Below are 23212 nucleotides of genomic sequence, written 5' to 3' on the forward strand. Positions count from 1 at the left end.
AGAAATAAACTGCTGTTTCTGTTTAATCAAAATTTTATATCAACATGACAAAGTTCCTTTCTGGAACAACATTAACTGAGATAAAGCAAACTCTTGGGAAATCAAGTTACTGCTGTTGCAGAAATAATTAGATGATCAATAAGACATAGGCTATCCAGAAGTCTCATTTATAATTAATTAATTTAACCAATATGCCATTTGTTAAGCTTCTACAACCTGCAAAGAGAGAATCCAAACACTCTGCTGAGTACAGAAAGACAAAGGATTTAATCCCTGACTGCAAAGAGTTTATGGTCCATTAGGAAGACTTTGAGACTAGTTAATGGGGGTAATAATTGGTCCTAGGTAAAAGGGGAAATTGATGAGATGAGAACTGACCTTAATACTGCTAAAGGAAGAACTGAAGGTAACAGGGTAAACCATCCTCTAAATAACCTTTGTGAAAGTGGGGCACATCACCAAAGTCAGTTCAAGATCAAACATGCAATGTTAATAGCCTGTTCAGAATCCTGTTCCTTTAAGAAACCCTCCCCTTTTCCTAGGTAGTATTATGAGATAGTTAGGCATCTGAAGAAAGACTATGATCTGTAACCATATATTACTGTTTTATGGTTAAAGGGCTACAGGAGTGGTACACGGGAAGGTCTAGCATATCTGCAAGGGAGGTTACTTGAGGGGAAATAAAATCCTTTGCAGCCTCTGAGCTGTTGGGTAGCCTGTGTAGTGCTGCAAAGTTGCTGTTCTGGTCACATTCAAAATATCTTCACTTCTTAACTCTGGTGACCCTGGGAAACTATGACTACCCAGCAGGAGTAGTGGTAGGCTGAAAACTAACAGAGGGAAACACACCCATAACAACTAAGTATTAATAGAAAAAACTGTTATAGGTGACAAAATAAACAGTGGGAACAATGGTCAAGTTTTTAGCATACCTGATGAATCGCCATCTCAAGAAAAGAACTTAGAAATATCAAGGTCTTTGGGTGAAACTATTCGTAATATGCACTGCACACCCATTATTGGAAAATCCCATAAAGAAAAGGGTTAGTAGACTAAAGAGGTTACCAGACCAAGCAATGTTGACTATAAATTCCTGATAGAAGCAAGAGCTACCCTGGAACTCATTTTAGCTTTGATATGTCCATGACAGCAAATGTCTGTTACTATAGGATCTTTTTAATCCCAAGGGTACATGCCAGGTTGGGTAGTTGGCTCTGGTTAAGAGGCTTCCCCTTTGGGATAAAATAAGGAGAGAAAGACAGTAATAAGGCAGTGCAGTGCTTCTAAAACTGACTAGTTATGGATAGACTAGAATAATTCCCCTGACTGCTGATTGAGAAACACCATGACTAGTAAAGGAATACATATGGCTGCACAGGCAGACACAAGAGCAAAGCTCAAGTCTCAGGCATCTGTGAGAAGACAATTCCTTGGGAATGGAGATCCCAAGTCACAATTAACAGAGACCACAAGTTTAGCTGGGATCCCGGCCAGGAGAACCTAGATTGTGAGGTCCTGGGCAGAACAGGATTCATAGACTTCAAGGTGAAAATGGGAAATCAATGGAGGACCAGAGCTCAACACTGAATTAATAATGAAACAAGAGCAAATGGTGATATCTGGGTCTTTCAATCACTGGGCCAAAATTCCTATCTCTTAGGGGGAAGACACACTGCTAGCCTGGATACTTGTAGAGACTGACATTTACTGACAGTGATTTAATCTTTTCTTGATGTTTTTCAGTCATTATTACTACTATTACTTACTGTACTATTCTGTAGTACAAAGATGCCCCAGGGCTGAGAGAGCTGGATAAGAATGATGCCATGCTAACTGATGCCAGAGAGCTGTAATTTTTGTATTATTATGTCTGCTTTTAAACTGTCCCTGTATCCTCTCTTGTCACCAAGATGCCAGTGACCACTTTTGATTGTCCCCTTAATTGCCTGTAGCAACTCTGGGATTTAGAAAACCCTGATATTCAAGCCTGGTAGAATTTAAGGAAAATAAGAATACAGGAAAAAAGTGAGAGCTCAGGAGGTGTGGGGGATGCGACTCTCCACAAAAATTTTAATAAATGGAAGTGGTTATACCTGTTGTGGTTGCTCAGAGGCCTTTTTTTGCATTCTTCCTCTTTCAATGGAACTTTGTTCAAGATAGTATAGGCTACAGAGAAGCTAAGTACTAAATACAATATATACAGGATTGCTATGAATTAAACAGGATTTCAAAAGGCAACTAATTTCCCTTTTTACCGTCTATCAGTGAAAAGCTACATAGAGGGATAAATAGCAAGTTAGTTCAATCAAGAGTGTTCCCTCGAAATGTGATCATTTTAAGCAAATGAAATTTATGGCAGAAAGAGTTAAAACCTTTCATGTTCCTTCAAGTTAATTCTTCTTCATGACATGAGAAGCATAAATCATGAGTTTGATTCCATTTTCTCTCTACATAGGGTTTTATGTGATTTATAAGTATATTACCATGTAGAAAAATGTTTAATACTATGAAAAAAGTATTTTTAGATCTTTCTGAAATAACTAAATTAAACCCTGGTTATAATCTATTTAAAAAGTAGATAGATGATAGCCTTTGTCTTTAAATATATGAGGTTCAAAAAAGTTTTTAAAAAGTTCAATTTTAAGATTACTAAAAAGAAATTTTATCCTAAGTTGTAATGTGAACTGAAGATTTGAATAAATTATGTACTCTTACATCAGAAAAAGTAAAAAGAAAACTCCCCAAACTCACACAAATCAATTTAATTTTCCAATAAGAAATCTGAAATTATTTGAAAGAGAATTCAACTTCCCAAACTCTTTCTGTTTAATATATGAAATGCCCGTCTTTGCTACTACTTTAGCTACTTGTATCTATGCTATTTTAAGTGCTAGAATCAAAACCATCTCTGATCACACACCACTTTTCTCAAAACAAAACCAAACAAAAAGAAAGTACCCTACACAAAGGAGATATTGAGAAACTACTAAAGGGTTGCATTGTACTTGGCATTGTAGAGGCTGCAAAATTCTTTATAGCCTGAATTTCTGTAAGGTTTCTTTTCATGAAGATGACAACTTCATGGATATATCAGTGCCCAAATACAGTTGAAGAGCTCAATTCATTTACCTACCCAGAAGAACCTGAGAGTCCTAATTAACTGTCAAGACTGCAACAGTACAAAGACTCAAGGAAATGGGAACTAAATTGTCTTGAAAGCCATCACAGTATGGTATAATTACTAAGAGGATAGGTCTGTAATACCATTTTTGCTCAACTTCTACCTCCATCATAGCCTGGCTCTTGGTCAAGTTACCCAACTTCTCTAAATCTCAGGATCCCATTCGTAGAATGGGCATATATTACCTTTCTCAATTAAAGGGTTGTTTTGTGAGGATTAAATGAGATGATAAATTTAAAAGGCTTTCACAGTGTTCCCAATATATATTAGGAGATATTATTACCATTATTAAATGCCAAGCATGGTACTAAATGCTTTCACATATGGCCTAAATGCCGAATAGTAACACCATGAAGTGGGGGAATCTTATTTTCATTTTTACAAATGAAGAAACTATTTACAGAGCAGTTCAGTAATTTTCCCAATGGCTTGTCATTATTAAGTGGCAGGGTTCTGTCTCTATTACTCCAGAGCCCAAGCTCTTAAATACCTCTCCATGCCTCACCTATTAACAATTTGCCTATCGTATAGGTGACAAATATTTTCTCTCAGTTTATCATTTGTGCTTTTATTTTTAACTTTAAATATTTTTTCCCTCCCATACATGCTTCAATTTTTATGTCTTCAGATTCATCAGCAAATTTCCCTTTAATGGTTTCTGGTTTTCTTGTCATGTTTCATTAGGTTTATTTCAATTCAAGAGTATAACACTAGTCACTCATGTTTTAATTTTTTGTGTGTGTTTATTACTTTTTTTTGTTAGAGAATTTGTAGTTTTACAGAAATATCTTGCAGAAAATACAGAGTTCCCATATGCCCCCACTCACATGCAGCTTTCTCTATTATTAACACTGAGCATTAGTGTGCTAATTTTGTTAAAATTGATGAAACAATATTATTATAATTATGCTAGTAACTAGAGTCCATAGTTTACATTAGGGTTCTCTGTTTGTGTTATATGGTCCTATGGTTTTTTAAAATGTTTATTCTGGTAACATATATATAACCTAAAATTTCTCATTTTAACCACATTCAAATATACAATTCAATGGTATTAAATACACCCATAATGCTGTGCTACCATCACCACCATCCACTAACCAAAACTCTTCCATCACCTCATACAGAAACTCTACACCAATTAAGCATTAAATCCCTGTTTCTTACCCTCATCCCAGCCTCTATAACCTGTATTTTAGTTTGACTCTATGAATTTGCTTATTCTAATTATTTCATATCAGTGAAATCACACAATATTTGTCCTTTTGTGTCTGGCTTCTTTCACTCAACATGTCTTCATGGTTCATCCAGGTTGTCGCATGTATCAGAACTTCATTTTTTTTTAATGGCTTGATAATACTCCATTGTATGTATATACCACATTTTGTTTATCCATTCATCTGTTGATGGGAATTTAGGAAGCTTCCGTCTTTTGGCAACTGTGAATGCTGCTATGAACATTGGTGTGGCAATATCTATTTGAGTACCCGCTTTCAATTCTTTTGGATATATACCAACAGCAGGATTGCCAGGTCATACGGCAATTCTATACTTAACTCTGAAACTGCAAACTGTCGTCTACAGTGACTGTAACATTTTTCAATCCCACCAAAAATGTATGTGTAGTCCTATTTCTCCACATGCTCTCAAACTCTTATGTTTTTTAAATAGCAGCCATTATAGTGGATGTGAAATGGAATCTCACTGTGTTTTTGATTTACATTTCCCTAATGGCTAATGATGTTGAGCGTCTTTTCATGTGCTTATTGGCCATTCATATATTTTCTTTGGAGAAGTGTTTATTCAAGAATTTTCCTCATTTTCAAATTGGGTTGTCTTTTTGCTTGAGTTGTAGGATTTCCTTACGTATTCTGGATATTAAACCCTTGTCAGACATTTGGTTTTCAAATATCTTCTCCGATTGTGTAGGCTGTAATTTACTTTCATACTGAAGTCTTTTGATGTACAAAAGTTTTAAATTTTGATGCAGTTCCATTAATCTAATTTTTTTCTTTTGTTGCTCATGCTTTTGGTATAGTCTAAGAAATCATTTTCTAAAACAAGGTTGTGAAGATGTTTCCCCATGTCTTCTTCTAGGAGTTTCACTAGTTTTGTTCTTACAGGTCTGGGATCCATTCTGAGTTAGCTTTTGTATATTGTGTGAGATGGGGGTCCACCTATCTTTTGCATATGGATATACAGTTTTCCCAGCACCACTTGTTGAAGGGAATATTCTTTCCCCATTGAGTGGCCATAGCACCCTTGTCAAAAATCAATTGGCAAGTTGTGATGTAGGGAAGGATTTGAATGATCCTTGAGGACACTACATTGGGTGAAATAAGCCAGAAACAAAAGGACAAATATTTTATGGTGTCACTAGTATGAATTAATTATAATCAGCAAACTCTGGGAGTTAAATTTGAGAGCATAGGTAATCAGGAGATAGAAAGAGGGTAGACATTGTAGAATGGGCATATATTACCTTTATATATTATTATGTTTAATAAGGTTAATTGTAAAGGTTTGGAAATGGATAGCACAATACTGTGTGATAGTAGCACAATACTGTAAATGTAACAAAGCTCAGTATGAATATAGTTGAAAAAGAAAGGCTAGGGCCATATATGTGGCCAGAAAGAAAGCTAGAGGATAAAAGTTGGGACTGTGTAACTTAGTGAAACCTAGAGTGGATGATGACAGTGATTAACTGTACAAATACAGGAAAGTTCTTACATGAACTAAAACAAATGCATCCCACTATTACAAGGAGTTAATAATAGGGTGGTATATGGGAAAAAAATACAATTAATGCAAACTAAGGTCTATAGTTAACAGTAATATTGAAATACTTTTTCATTAATTGTAACAAAGGCACTATAACAAAGCTAAATGTCAATAGTAGTGGGATATGAGGGATATGGGATTTTTTTTTTTTCTGGAAGAAATGAGAATATTCTCATACTGACTGTGGTGATAAATGCATAACTGTGTGATTATACCAAAAGCCATTGATTGTACACTTAAGATGGATTGTATGTGTGTGAATAAAACTGTTTAAATAAAATAAAAAAATCAACTGGCTACAGATGTGAGGGTTTATTTCTGACCTCTCAATTTGATCCCATTAATGTATACGTCTGTTCTCGTGCCAGGACCACACTGTTTTGATTACTGTAGCTTTTTAATAAGTTTTAAAATCAGGAAGTGTGAGTTCTCTAACTTTGCTTGTCTTTTTCAACAGGGTTTTGACTATTCGGGGCCTCTTATTCTTCCATATAAATTTTATGAATGGCTTTTTCATTTCTCTAAAGAAGGCTGTTGAAATTTTCATTTGTATTGTGTTGAATCTGTAATTCACTCTGGAAAGAATGACATCTTAACAATATTTAATCTTCCAGTCCAAGAACATGGAATATCCTTCCATTTATTTGGTTATTCTTTAATTTTTTTCAGCAACGTTCTGTAGTTTTCCATGTACAAGTCCTTTATATTCTTGGTTAAATTTAGTCTTATATATTTAATTATTTTAGTTGCTATTTTCTTACTTTCTAATTTGTTGAACCATGTAGAGTTTATTTGGTTCTAAGATATCAGGGAGGAATCCAGGTTACTTTTTCTTCAAATGGACAGCCTATTATCCTATCACCATTTAACAGTGGTTTCCCCACTGACTTGTATTACTTCATACGCTAATGTCACGATATAGTTGTATTATTTTATGGACTCTGTAGTCCCAATCTATTTCTGGGTCAGTATCATACTATATTTTTTAAAATTTACAAAAAAATACATAACTGCAGTAAAAATACATAAAGGGATATTATGCTTATACCTGGTATTGAGATCAGGGGAAATTTTCACATTTTTCTTTGTACATTTTGTGCTTTCATTTTTTTAAAACAGGGAACATACTTCATTTTTAAAAAGAATAAAGTTATTTTCAATAAGCAGGTAAAAATGTAAGTTTGATTAACTTCCACAAACTAGCTGGTACAGGTGGTAAGTGCTTTAGGAGTTTGAATAAGAGAAAAGAGGTGTTTTAAAGATGGTGAGATTTAAATTTAGCCTTTCTCAGATATATGGATGTAAACCAGGCAGTAAAGTGAATGTTAATAGTGAGGAAAACAACATATCCAAAATACTGAATAGGAATGAATATGGCTTGTGATGATCACAATGAGAAGAGAAAGCAGGGGCTTAGAAAGGTGAACACCAGGGAAAATAGTTGAATACATTGTGAAAGACATGGGAAGCTAGACTGAGGTATGTGAGTTTTGTTCTTTAAGCTAGAGGAGAAGCAGAGTTATAAGCAAGCTATAATGGCTTCATTTATTTATCCAAAAATATTTAGTTAGTGTTTACTATGTGCCAGGTACTGTTTAAGTCCAGTAACGGTGAATAAAATGACAAAAAATTCTCATGAAAAATCATTCTAGTTTTGTTTTACAAAGATTTATCTGATGCTGGGTCACAGGATGAAAATGGGGCTGGGTAATAAGGGAAGGTATTGTGGAGGAGGCAGAATTTGAACTGAGCGTTAAACATTTAAGAGTCAGGTAGAGAGAAGGTAAGAAGGCATTTAGATAAGAGAAAGGGCAAAGAGGAAGGATGAGATGGGAACAGATAGGCTCACAGTGTGTTTGAAAGCCTATGAAAGGACCAGTTTAACTGAAATAAAGATTTGTGGAAGAATAAGGTTGGCTATGTAGATAGTTATCAAATTCCTAAGGGCCTTGAAAGGCAGAACAAAAAATTTATTGTTTCATAATCTAAATAAATGGTTCTATAGACAGTGAAAAGCCATCAAAAGTTATTGAACTCAGAATGACCTGATACAATTATGTTTTGGTAAGACAATTAGAGGACCAGAGTGAAAAGTATTTTGGAAAAGTATAGGGGCAAAATTGAAGGACAAGACACCATTTAGGACATTACTGTTACATAATCCAGACAGAAGATGAAAAGGACCTGGTCTTGAAAGACAGCTGAGGGGAGGGACACAAGAGATATTTCTAAGGCAGTGCCCACAGGTCTTAGTAACTAATTGGATGCCCTGAATGAAAGGGAATCAGTCAACAGTGATTCTCAGACTTCTAAACATCAAGAAGTCAGATATTCAAAGCACTAACACTGTCAGGGAGGAGGGGAGTTTTTGTTTTTGTTTGAAATTATGAAAAGGACTGAAAAAAAATCATAAATTCTGGGTGTTCATCTAATATATTGAATTACATAATAAATATCTGATATTAGTATTGATCCAGGAAACAACTTATCCATTTGAAAAATGACAGCTCTCAAGTGATACCTCAACAAATCATTTATTAATTGTCATCAGATTCCCTAGTCATTTCTGTAAAAGAGACCTTGTGTGATAGCAGATTTAGGCTAGTGGGCCTTCAATAATAATCCATGTGGCAGATTATAAAAATAAGGCCATGAATCACCAGGGCTTCCTATCTCACATCCTAATCAAAGATTCTTGATAACTTATATTCTCTGTAAGCTCCTTACTCAAAAATACCCATGACAATCTAGAAGTTTATTTCTATTGAGGAATTGGGGTTCCTTCTATTCCTGTATAGCATATAAGAATGTCAGTAATGAATTTCAGTCTCTAGGAAATTGAAAAATCATACAAAATAAAAAATGTGTCAAGAGTATACTCTATGCAAACACCATGATAGGTGCTGGTCACAAATCAGGTTATTTTGTCTCAAAACAACCCTGCAAAGACTTATTTTTGTCTCCATTTTACAGATAAGAAACCAGAGTGATGGAGAGGTTAATTAACATTCCATGGTCATGTGGCTAGTGAAGTGCAGTCAGGATTTTATCTGAGGCTGTTCTTTCTGCCATAGCACCTGCCTTGAACATATGGCCCAGATCTAGAAGGGACCTTGAAAAGTCCTTGCTTCCTACTTCTTACTAAGCCCACAATAAACTAGACAGATGGAAATAAGGGGCTTTTCTATTTCAAGTGTGGACTCAAAAGCTATACTAAAAGATCAAGCAGAGCTTTGTCTTTGACACACAGCAAGAATTGCTGTTTGAGTCTCCTCTGAGCAGGGAGACTATCTTTTTTTTCCCCTAACCCATATTTCCTGTTCATCCCCAGATATAAAACTGATGGAGGTGGTACAGAATAGTTACCAGAAAAATAAAGGCAATAATTCAATCATAATGTGTACCATCACACTCAAACATACATTTTAATCATTTTCCTGTGAAATGCAAACTGTAGACTTTTCTCCCAATACAGATAAGACACCTAACACTCAAATGTTTTAAGGAAGAAGAAAAAACATTTTCCTCAAGCATAAATCATAACCAGTGATAACCTAATGGAGCAAGTTGTGCTGTAGTAAGTTTTCCCCCAATATTACTCAGTAAGGGCATTTTGTCCAGAGGATATGTATAAATCATATACAAATTTTAAAAAAAAATGAAAGTATTTAAGATGTTAACCAAAATAGATACATCTTCCTTCCTTCTCGATTACAACATTGCCGACTTGCCACAATGATATGTAAACCAAAACTGAAATGACTTTTATTCTAAGCCCATATTTATACTTCCTTATAGCTTTTGCTTTTTAAGTTTAAAAAAAAAACAACTCTCATTCTTGGTACAATGATTTTTCTTTTCCCTAAGTAATTAAAAACCTATTGTGTTTAAACCTTTTGAGATACTTGGTTTTATGCTGTGCAACTCAGGATTTTGTTTCAAAAACCTCATATTTAGCATTTCAAGGAGGAATGGTATCTATGGCATGTTTGAAAAAAATGTTTTGAAATGGAGTGACGGGCATTTAAAAATAGAATTCAGAGAGCACACAGCTCCCTCCCATCTTTTTTTGACTGGGGAAGGAGAATGACACAACTGCGTTATGCTGCCAGAATATTGTTGCCATGATTCTGTTGAGTCTCCCAATGGAGAGGAAGCTACAAAGACCACTCATAATTATAATGTAACCACCATGAACATGCTGCAGCTCCCAGCTGACACACTTAACTTAGAAATAGGAATGACCAGCACTTCTCCCTTTCACCTTGTCACCAGAGCCTTCCTTTCCTGCTTCCCACCCCAATCTCTGAACATTCTAGGGTACCTCAAATGATCATAGGCCTTATCCAATTGTCAGAGCTTTCATTTGGCATCAGTGTCCTCCCCCATGGCCAGTCTCAGGGTGGCTTTGGCTAAATTTCAGGTTTCAAGAATACTCAGGAATCAGAGGGACACAGAGACTGTGGAACTAGCCTTGAAACCTAATATCCACACAATTTTTTTTCCTTCTAGGCAAAACTATCCTAAAATTTAAATAAATAACCTACAAATGGAATTTTGGAAGATGAAGTAATCCCTCACCAATTGCAGGAGTTCCTGAAAAGTAGTGTTTGGCAAACTATAGTTGGGGTAAGGGAATTGAAGGAGTGGGAGGGGGGAGGGGGGCAGGAATCACACAATAAGAATGGCTTTAAGTATATTTTTAAAACCCTAAAGTAAATAAATGTTCTGAAAGCACCTGCTTAGAAAACACCATTTTCATCAGTATAAGCATTCAACATCTACAGGAGGAATGCTTCTCTTAAAACACCTTCTTCAGTGTTCCTGAAACACTATTGCTAAGTCACAGTCTGCTTAGGCAGACACTTGTGGGTTTAGTCAATGAGCAGCCATTATTTCTTCACAAAATTTTCAAATTAGTGGTTACAGCCTTCAAATACACTGTGGTATTTAGAAGAGGGGCCTCCCAGTTCCCCTTTCAAGGAAGGACTTGTGGCACATCTGAAAGGACGGTAGCCAGAAGACAGCCTCCTGTGGTCAGCTCCTTCAGGCCTGTCTCACCTGCAGAGAGCCACCTCACCTGAGGGAATGCCCTTCCCAGGCCAGCCTGCACCAACTAGGCAATACTTGTTCCAGAGCTCCTCACCAGGGCGGCCAAGACTTTCTCAAGCCTGCATCACAGTTGGACTTCTCCCTCTGCCCAATTCTGCAGTCTTTCTCTTTCCTTTCCCAGGTGTCTATTTCTAATAAACATCTTATACTCCAAACTCTGTTTCAGTATCTGCTTCCAGAGAACACAACCTGTGACATACATCTTTTTCACTTGTATTCACTTGCTTCATTTCACCACAAATCCAGGGAAAATGCTTATGTACATCCATTTTCTTGAATTATCACAATACTTAAAAGCATGTTTTTCAGGGTTTTTAGCTCTCATTTCATTTAAAGAAAGAAAGGAATATAAGTAGATTTCTCCCTGCATTATCCTACATAGTTCATGGAAAACAAAACAATTATTGTTTTTTACTTTATGAAGACTAACCTATACCTTTCCTATGAAATACAAACATAAAATAGCATTCATTCATGAATGCATTCATTCGATATTATTGAGTGCCTTCTATAAACCAGGCACAGGTAGAAAGCACAATGAACAAAGCTCCTGCCAGAGGGAATTTGCATTCTGGTGGCTGAGAAAGACAATGAACAAATCAGAAATGAATATAATACAAACCAGTTTCAGGGTCTGTGCAGAAAAAATAAAGCCATGTGAGGTGACAGACAATGACTGGAGAAGTATCTATTATTTCAAAACCACAAGTGGGGAGAGATGGCTGCAATCCATTACACAGTCATGTATACGTTTAGCATATTTATTTCCTAGATAGTATATATCATTCTTCTTCTAGTGAAGAATTCATCACACTCAACTTTATTAAAATAATATTTCTTCTGCATTGTGAATCCACCTGCTGCATGAAACATAAAATCTTAAATCTATGTTTCTAACCTATATAGCAATTCTCTCTTGGGGAAAGAGCAGCCTGAACCTTCATAGGCTGTAGTCAGACACAGAAGTTTCAGGCAGATGGCTTTAGTGGGCAATATCGTAAGTTTGCCAGTTTTTTTAAAATACAGAAGTGTTTTCTGCTTCATTAGTACTTAATGGCTGACCATCCACAAACACCCTGTTTTCAGACTTCTTCCTCTTGTGAAATTGAATGATACTTAGTCTTAGCTGTAGAGGATAGGTATTACATAATCTTTTCCTGAAGGATCTAATACTTAGATGATTTATAAAGGCCTGGACAGGGGGAAAAATCCTTTCTCATAAGGTGAGAAATGAGGTAATAAATGAAATCAGGAAAAACAGGGACATAAGAGAGTAGTCATAGAGGCAAATTAAATGATTGTTCCTTTCTAATACCCAGAAACTGTTTGGTCCAGAAGGAATCCCACATGGTATTCACAAGCTTCTGTTTACACTATCAATATAAGAATGAATAACACAAATGACATTTTCTTTCTGGGAATAACTATGCACACATCTCTACTTTTGTTTTTCTTTTCATACATTAGGAACACTGTGCCATCATCATCTTTAATGCATACATTATATGAACATACCTACCTTGTTGAACTCTTGTTACGAGGTAGTAAAAAAAAAAAAAAGAGCAATGGGCTTGGGAGTGTGCAGAACTGAATTCAAAGTCAGGTTCTCTAATTTATAAAGTCTAAAAGGTTAAATTGTCCCAAGGTTATACATTTGTTTTGGTATTAGTGAAATGGAGATAACATCTACCCAAATACCTCACAAAAGGTATTTGTTTCAGAAGAACTCTGACAACAAAGTGATATGTAAATATAAGGTATTGTTAGAATTGGAGTTCATTTGTGTGAATTTAAATGTTAATGTACTATTCTGATATAATTTTCAATTTATCAATCAAAAATACATTCATTCATTTGAGAAGTATTTATGCATACCTTCTGTGCTATACTATGAGGAATAAAAAAAAAAAAAGATAGCTACCCCATTATCAAAGAGTTTACCAATCAGATTTGAGAGTGGAGATTTGGGTGGAAGATGTAGCTTTCATTTTTGCCAATACTTATTAAGCACTTCCTATGTGCCAGATACCGTTCTAAGTGCTTTACATGTATCAACTCTTCTAATCTTCAAGATGCTTATGCAATAGGTAATATTTTTATTGTCATTATACAGATAAAGAAGCTGAGGCACAAAAAGTTTGGAAGCTTGCCCAAGGTCAAACACCTAGTAAATGGTAAAGTCAAGTCACAAACTCAGGCAAGTTAACCACAATGGTATATTACATCTCAAATTGGGGTGAAAATACACACACATAATTAATAATGATAATAAATAATAACTAACAACATCAAGGCAGCAAAATAATACATGGGGAGATCATCCTTGGGTGGGGTGGTCAAGGAAGCCTTTATGATACAAAACCAAAACTAGATCTAAACTTATCTGTGGAATTCATATAAGAAAAATTGAATAAACGACAAATAAGAATATTATTTTCCATATATACTTTTTTAACCATGTAATGGGTATAATCTACTGAAATACAACATACATACAGAAAAAATGCAAAAGTTCCATATGTACTTTTGAAATATCTCATTGAGTATGTACTTTTATAGACTGGCTTTATTTCATAATTAAAACAGAGCAAAACACTGACTTAAAGCGATGTCTATCTAGTCATATTCCAGTCCATTTTATTTCAAAGAATAACAAACTAAGTATTTTCCTATAATCAAGATTACTCAATATTGGCCTAGTATAACAGAAAAATAACTTGAAACAGAATAATTTATGTCTTCCCATAACAAAAAATGCTATCAGGCAAATAAATTTCTTTCAGTTTGCATGAGAAGCACTGTGTTGATCTTCCATAACAAGGACAGGAAACTGTCCCACTTGCCCATATGGATCTTTACATTTGCTTTAATTATAACATTTTTATATATAGAAAAACAATTCTGAGAGCTACTTTCAAATGATAAACAAAACAATGGCCATAATGGTATCTACTCCTTTCAATTTCTAGTAGACCATGTATACTGATTGCTTACTGCTCTTGTGTGTATTGAACGTAACTTACCAAACGATAGGTCTGGGCCTTTAAAACATTGAGATCAATAAAGTTTTCCTCATTGTCTGTCTCCTCTTCCTTAAAAAAGAAAGGAATTTTTAAGTTAATTATAAAAAAAAATTACACTTTGAAAAATGTATTCTCAGATTTTGCACACATAATATACAAAGCTCGACATAAAGACTAATGCAGGAAAGAATATTTAAAAACCTAGTGAAAGAATGCATAAGTAGGGCATAATATTATTAGTAGCTCATCTGTCTTTTGATGTTTTTGATGGTGCTATTTAAATAGACTCTTTTTTGCAGTTGATGAAGAAAGAAAAAAAAAGAGGAGATGGAAGAGTACCATTGCTGTAAAATGAGAAATAAATATAAGAACGGGAGCAGGAAACAGCATCAAGTGGTATATCTGCAAGAGAGAGATAATGGAAGAAGTTAGAGGAAATTTTGAGAAAGATGACTGAAATGGATAAAAACAAGAGGCTGACACACACAGAATATTCTCACATGCTCCAGGGACCAATGATATTGATGCATATTTTTGATATTTCATTTTTCTATGTTCAAGCTTGGTAAGTTAATGGTCATTACTACCCCTTGACCCCTAAATCTATTCAAAAGGATGGCTCAGGTGGATTCTAAGCTAGTCCTGAATCTCAGACCAGTCATTGGGGGATGGGGAAAAGTGACCCTTTGAGAGGCAACCCCCTCCCCAGTACAGAGTTAATATGGAGTCTGAGCAGGTTCTATAAGCATGCAGGACAAAACATGAGTTCCCCTTTCTCTTCAAATGTCTTTGTGGTGGCAAGTGGCATACCAGGTGAAACAACTTTAACAATGTCCCAAGCTTAAAGACATGGGAATAAAGCCAGAGGAGCTTGGTCCTCAAGTCATATGATCTTGTACAGTAAACAAACAAACATCAATGTGTGTTGATTGGTGGGCACTTCTATATGTGGAGTTATACAAAAGCTTCAGTAGTAAATTTCAAAGACAATCCTTATCTTCAAGAATTTTTGAAGCATTTAAGGTTCTTAAATGTGGTTCTGAGACCAGCAGCATTAGCATCACCTTGGAACTTTTTAGAATGCAAATTCTAAGGTTCCTTCCCAGGCCTACTCAGAAAATCTGGGGATGGGACCACTAAGGTTAAGTGATGACAACCTTGGAGAACGGCAAAAAAATTTAGTAAACCATGAAACAATATAAATGCAGATTCTGTACACTCAAGTGAAGTTTACTTTTTTTAGGGCAGAGGAAGTAGGGCATGGAGGTACAAATAAAACTGACCTAACTGCTTATGCGTTAGAGCATAAGCATAGATGCACACCTTCGAAAAGCAGTTCAGGAAAGCATGTTTGTTCTGTACTTGTACTAATGATGTTCTACTTGACAACCAGAGTAGATAACTGAAATGTCAATGATTCAATGCCCATGGGAGAAATGATAATTTTATAATACTTTTACAATAACCTAATCAGTCTGATTATGTAAGCAATCAATGAATACTTGTTAAATTGTATCAAATGGAATACTAATAGGTAAAAAGCTTTAATAGTAGACACTAGAAAAAGGATTTAAGTTAACAAATATTATAAAGAGAACATTTAAAAGAAATTAGAATATAAAGAATTAAAAAATAGTTTTAAAATATATTAGAAGGATTCTAATCTCAATTAATTCACAAGGCACGTAAAACAACTCTCTACTATTTCTTTCCTAACATGCACTCTCTTAATTCTCTTACTGCCAGTTACTAAGGATATGACTACACATAGCAGGTGAGAAAATTCTGTGTCATGACCAATGCTCTCTTCCTTTTTTTCTTTTTAACAGCTATTAACATCTCTTATGTTGACTTGGCTAGTCTAAAACTGAAGGTTTCTAGCTTCTAATTATATCAGAAATGATCTCTACCATCCTTGAGACAACCCGCAAACTCTGGCAACAATATCTAGTAACATTCCACCATCCAAAGGCATTTTTTAAGTAGGCTGTGGCATGGATCCAGTTCTCCTTTAGCAGGAGGAATGGGAAAAGTAAGAGAAGAGGATCCCTTAGAATAATATGAAGATATAAAATAAAAATAAGGAAGAAAGGAAAGAAAAATCAAGAGACATAAGGGAAGGATCAGCCTTAGAGGCAGCCCCTTTGAAGGCTTTCAGTTTGGTCTTGGTCCTTTACCTCATGGTTGGGAAGAAATGAGCTAGGAGACTGCTTTTTAGTATTGATTCTCTAAATTACACAGTCAAAATTGCTGCTTTGAACTTTAAAGGCTTCCCAGGGGAATAAAAAAATAGCAATAATTAGCAGAAGTTACACAATGTGCTGACAGATGGATTTTATGATCAAATATTTAACAAACACCTACCATGCACCAGGCACTGCACAATAAACTAGAGATACAACAATGAGCAAAAGTAGACCTGGTTTCTGCCCTCACAGCATTTTCCTTCTGATTAGCAGGTTTTTGTATTTTTTTTCCCCTGGCTAGTAGTTTTTAGTTACGTCTCTCTGAAAATAATCTGATGCACTGAGACCAGGGATCAGCCAAGATATTTTAATAGCAAAGACAACTGGATAAGGGAGATACCTGAATAGAATGAAAGAGGTGAATAATTGGGAATGTGTGGGCTTAAAATTTTCTGAGCTTGAATGGAAAGACATGATATATTACACAGAGAATAAAGGTCCCTCGACCACCCTCATTCTTCCCTCTCTCCCTCCAGGGCCTTTGATCTAACAAAGCTGTAGTCTCATGCATTCTCGGCTGGCTGTCTGTGTTTGTGCCTCATCACCCAAAGAACTTTGATATAACATCCAAAATATGGCCTTCTCTCAGATCATTGATCATGCTAAGCTCTTTCCTGCCCCAGAGCTTTTGCACATGCTATACCAGCAGGGTTTCACCCAATGCCTGCTACGTAACAGTTACTCAATAAATACATGCAGAATAAATCAATATATGATCTTGATTTTTAAACTGATCACACTAAAAAAGTTATCTTTTAAATTGATTAATTCAACAATGGTCTTTTTTTCTCCTGTGAAATGCTAGCATAGAGCCATCTTTTCAATATACGTGGTTAAAAATATTTATATGACTGTCGAAAAATATGTTAAAAACTTAAAAAATACAGAGAAACAGAAAAGAAAATAATCATCTATAATCCTTCTATCCATATAATTACTGTTAACGTAACATAATGTTATTGCTTTTACATAGCTTACATAGTTGAGTTTATGATGACATAAAATTTAGAATACTTTTCTGAGTTAATTTTAGAGAATAAAGTATAGAACAAATATGAATTCTAAGTATCATCCCCACGTCACTAACAGCTCTTTGTAACAATTTTTAATGGCTATATTCTATTCTACTATTTGGATAGAGTCTAATTTATTTAACCATGCCCATCTTTTTATTTTCAGCATTGGCTATTAAAATAATGCAGTGGTTAATATCTTTAAAGCACATGTTAGCTTAATATATTAACTGAAATAAATAATGTATTTACTATCTACTGATTTTAAAAATCACCTGAAAACTTTAATTGGTTAATGACAGTAGAATACACTAGAGATAAAGTCTTTTTCTTTCCTGCATTTGTTTCAAATTACAAGCATCCTTCAAGAGGTAAACTAAAACACTGGGTTCAATCCATCTCCAGCTCTGAGAAAGAATAATCTTGAGAAACAGTTCTTTTATCTCTATCATTTTACTAGTTTAATTTGTTGTAGAGACTTGATCACTTAGCTTCACAGTATGGCTAGGATTCCTGAAAAGCAGTACACATTCTAACTTTAGAAGCATAAAGGAATTCTTGAGAAATGAAATGGCACCCTTACAATGAAGCAGAATGCAGAAATCCTAAATTCTGTTGTTCCATTCCAAATTCTGTGTTACTCATGGCCTATTTAACATCATGGATAGTTGTTAATAAAATATTTATTCATACAATTAGTAGCATACCACTTCCTGTCTACAGTTTAAGAACCTCTGTTGAAACTCAGACCTGAAACATTACAGAACATGAGCATTAACTTAACCGAAGGTCTAAACAATTGATACTTGGTACTGTATTTAAGAACTTTTCTACTCTAGAGGAAATGAAATAAAATACATTCCAGAAAATGGAAGTCTGAAGTATTTAAGAAAAGGGAAGGGAACCCAAAGGTGAAAATGAGCAGAAAGATCAGCAACACACATACCACAAATTCTTCATCCACTTTATTTAATGTTAATTCTGCATCATCTTCTGGAACAGTTTCTTCTTCTAGTTCTTCCAGTGGGTATGTTGGCCTAAAATAATAAGGTTTAACATGAAATGCAAGTTAAAAATATATTTTAGCACAATAAAAAGGTATAATATAAATATTAAGAATCTCTTCTATACCAGATCATAGTCCCTTCCCTCCTCATACACTATTAAATGCTTCATGTATTCTTCCCAAAACTTTCTTGGTAAAGAGGCAAAAATTTATCTCCAAATTTGAAAAACAAGTTTACACAGGGGCCCTGAACAGCCAAAACATCCTAAAAAAGAAGAGTGAAGTTGGAGGACTTGTACCTCCCAATTTTAAAACTTATTGCAAAGCTACAATGATGAAAACGGCATGGTACTAGCACAGAGACAGACTTATACATCAATGGAATCAAACAGAGTTCAGAAATAGACCCTTATGTATATGACCATATGATTTTTGACAAGGGTGCCAAGTCCACTCAATGAGGAAAAGAATAGTCCCTTCAACAAATGGTGCGGGACCTGTATTTCCCACAGTATACAAAAATCAACTAAAAATGAATCAAAGACCTAAATATAAGAACCAGGACTACAAAATCCTAGAAGAAAATGTAGGGACTTCATCAAAATTTAAAACTTTTGTGCAGAGGACTTCATCTAAAAAAAGCCAACTTACAGAAGGGGAGAAAATATTTGGAAAGCACATATCCAATAAGGTTTTTTTAATGTGTCTTTTTAAAAAAATTTTTAATGCTATTTATCGAAAAATTAAAACAAATAAAAAACACACAACATATGAAACAAAACAAAGGATTAAGAAAAACAAATAACCTAAACTAACTACTTTACTTCCAACATGTTCCTACCATACCCCAAGAAAATTAATAAACCATATCCAAAGGAATAAGAAAAACAAATAATCTAACATAACTACATTGCTTCCAACATGTTCCTACCATACCCCATGAAAATTAACAAACCATAAACAAAGTTATTTCAGGTTATTTGGTTTTTCTTATAACTACTCCAATAAGGATTTAATAACCAGAATTTTAAGGAAATCCTGCAACAACAACAACAAAAAACCCACAAACAACCAAATTAAAAAATGGGCAAAAGACTTGAATAGATATTTCTCCAAAGAAGATATACAAGTGGCCAAGAAAGCACATGGAAAGATGTTCAACATCATTAGCCATCAGGGAAATGAAAATCAAAACCACAGTGAGATTCTGTTTCACATTCACTAGAATGGCTACTATTAAAAAGAGGGAAAATTACAAACATTAGAGAGGATGTAGAGAAATAGGAACATTCAATGTCAACGGGAATGTAAAATGGTACAGACACCATGGGAAATAGTTTGATGGTACATCAGAAAGTTAAGTGTAGGGTTACCATATGACCTGAAAATCCCACTTTAGGTACATACCCGAAAGACTTAAAATCAGGAACTTGAACAGGTAATTTGCACACTGATGTTCATAGTGGCATTATTTACAACTGCCAAAGATGGATGCAATCCAAGTGTCCATCAATGAGGAATGGATTACAAAATGTGGCATATACATACGATGAAATATTACTCAGGTGTAAGAAAGAATGAAGTCCTGATGCACATGACAACATGGATGAACCTTGAAGACATCATGTTAAGTGAAATAAATCAGGCACAAAAGTATAAATATTGTATGACCTCAATGATATGAAACAAATAGAATAAAGAGATTCAAAGAGTCAGAAACTAGAATACAGGTTACCAGGGGCCAGAGTCAGAGTAGAGAATGCAGAGTTAATAATTAGTATAGAATTTCTGTTTGGGCTGATGGTAGCACAACATTGTGAATGTAATAAACACCAGTGAATTAAATATCTGAAAGTGGTTAAAAGTGGAAATTTTAGGTGGCTTATATGTTACTATAATAAATATTAAAAAAAAAAATAACCATAGGACTGTACAACACAATGAACCCTAATGTAAATGATGGACCATAGTTAATAGTACAAAAATAATATTCTGTCATCAGTGTAACAAAGGCACCACATTAATGCAAAATATTAGTAATAGGGGCAGGTATATGGAAACTATATTTTCTGCATCATTTTTCTGTAAGCCTAAAACTTCTCTAATTAAAAAAAAAAAAAGTTTACACAAATGGGATCATGCGTAGTTATCCACCTTGTTTTCTTCACTTACCAGTATACCACATCTCAGTACATATACATTGTAGTAGGCTGAATTATGTACTCTAAGAAGAAAACATGTTCTTCATCTTAATTCCATTCCTATGAGTGTGAACCCATTGTAAATAGGACTTTCACTTTTTGAAGACATTATTTTTAGTTAAGGTGTGGTCAACTAAATCATGATAGGTCTTAATCCTTATAAAAAGAAAGCCATGGGGAGAAATAGGAAGCCAGAAGTCAGTGAAAACCAGAAGAGAAGGGAGAGGAAATTGTCATGTGATAGGACCATTGCCATGTGACCCCAAGGATTGCCAGCCCTCTAGACTACTACCACCCTGGAAGGAGGCAAGTTTTCTAGACTCCGAAACTGAGACAACAAAGGTTGTTTAAGCCAATCCATTGTGTGGTATTTGTCATGGCAGCCAGGACAACTAAGACACACATCTTTCTTTTTTTTTTTTTTTTAAGCACACCTGCCTTGTATTACATTGTATAGCAGTACCATAATTAGTTTAATTGGCACTGATTGAACATTCAGGTTGTTTTTAGTTTTTCCTAGACAATGTTGCAAAGATCTTTCTTACACATTTACCTTTATGTATATCATTTAAAATAAATTGATATAAATGAAATGGCTGGGTCAACAGCTTTGTCTATTTTAGTGTTTTGCTAAATATTGCCAAAATTGTCTTCCAAAATGTTGTTGTACCTTACATTCCCAAGAACAATGAAGAACAGTGACTCCTTTTCCATCCTTCACCACTTTGGAATATAAACTTTAATCTTTGCCAATCATCCAAGTGAAAACACCTCATTATTGTTTTAATTTACATTTTTTTCATTTGAGAGTAGTTGAACATATTTTCATGTTTTAATCGGTTTTCTGTGTTTCTTTTTTAGTGAAATTCCCATTTATGCTCTTTGCCCTTTGACTTTTATATATCAAGGATAATCCTTTGTCTTTTAATATTTTAACCTGAGTTAAAAATATTTTACACATTTATTATAATATTTATATTTTAGTTAGTATTTATTTTAATTTTGATTATTCAAGACTGTTACAATTCTTAGGTAAACTTGTCAATCTTTATTTGAGTGAACCCTAGCTTTGATATCATTTATAGTAAGGCTTTCCCTCATACTACACACCCCTCTGCTATTTTAGTACTTCTATAGCTTCCTTTTTAATATTTTTGATCAATCTGAAATTTATTTTGATATAGGTAATAAGGACTCCAGATTTATTCTTATTTCCAAAATGTAATCAGTGATCCCAACATTAAGTATTGAAAAATCAATCATTTCTCCATCAAGATTAATAACATGTATTTCCCATATTACAATATCCAAATATATTTGGGTTGATTTCTGGAAAGTCAGTTTAAAAATCCATACCTCGACCTGGTCAAAAAAATACAAAACTTAACATTTAATATTAAGGAAGGAAAGCACGATGAACCAAGTAAATCTTATAAATTTTCTAATTTGTCATTAATTAGAATTGGATAATATTTCAAAAGTAATGTTCTTCTAGGATTTTTTGGCATATTTAGATATATAAAATAACAATCTATAAATATGTAATTTCTATTTAATTTATATTCGGTAATACATTAACTAATGATTATTATTTTCAATGTTTTTTCCTCTTTTTCTCCCTGATGTATATATATAGCCTTCATAAATTATCCAAATTACTACATATCACCAGAAAATAAAATGTGCTTATAAACAAAGGAAATATAAAATTGAGTAGTGGTTAAGATAACAAATAGCTTCTGGTGAACTCAGACTGTTGGACTACAGTCTTAATAATTTCAAAAAGTGCCAAATAGAGTGCACATCTCATAATTTTCTTTCCTTGAAATCTTATAAAGATATACTTTGAATCATCTAGTCATTCTTTATATTGCACTAAATGTTTGGGTTGATGCATATGAAATTGCCATTTTTTTAGTTCAGTAATGCCATTGGTTCAACTTGATGATAACCTAAGTCAAGGAAGTTTTTAAAAGTATGTATTAACAGGAAGTAGGTTGTTCATCTGAAGGAATGCAATTGAGAATACATTACAGTATTAACAGGGACCATATGCACACCTTTCTACAGAAATTAATTCTAATCTACAAATTACTGCTTACACTTGTTTTACCTGCATAACATGTTCCACATTCTCTAACCTAAGAATAATTCCAACCTTCAAAGGACCAAATTCATGTATTTTCAAATTTTAACCTATATAAATTGACAGTTCCTGAATATTTTATTCCCTCATCCACATGACCAACATTTACTGAGCATCTACAATATACCAAGCACTATGCTAACTGCATTCATACATATTAAGATTTTGTGATTTCTAGCAAGAAATTCAGACCTGTAAATAAACTATTTTAACACTATAGGATAAATACAATATAATAATAGAAATATAAACAAAGCATTGTCAGATTAGAGAAAAAAGCAACGAACAATGTCTAGGAGAGTATCAGATGGCTACTTCAGTATTATTCTTCACAGTCATTGTAAGCAAAGGGGAAAATCCCATTTAAAATACTATATTAATTTCCTTTTTTCCCTTAAATCTGCAGCTATCCTTTACTCCCAAGTATATAGTATGCCTAAATATGTAAATAAATAGATACACAAAAGACTTTTTTAAATGGTCCTAAGTTGACAAGGGTA

General features: G+C 34.2%; 1 protein-coding gene across 3 annotated transcripts in view; it reads right to left on the reverse strand.

Moving 5' to 3' along the window:
• IFT57 (intraflagellar transport 57) overlaps nt 1-23212 on the reverse strand; it is a 54229-nt gene that overhangs the window by 26815 nt on the left and 4202 nt on the right. For all 3 annotated transcript variants that reach the window (XM_037835166.1, XM_037835161.1, XM_037835154.1), the window contains exons 4-5: nt 18306-18396; nt 14101-14169 (exon numbers count right to left, since the gene is read on the reverse strand). In XM_037835166.1, coding sequence (XP_037691094.1) covers nt 14101-14169; nt 18306-18396 — 160 coding nt within the window. The remainder of the gene's footprint in view (nt 1-14100; nt 14170-18305; nt 18397-23212) is intronic.

This window comes from Choloepus didactylus, chromosome 1 (genome assembly GCF_015220235.1).
Source record: "Choloepus didactylus isolate mChoDid1 chromosome 1, mChoDid1.pri, whole genome shotgun sequence".
Lineage (NCBI taxonomy): Eukaryota > Metazoa > Chordata > Mammalia > Pilosa > Megalonychidae > Choloepus > Choloepus didactylus.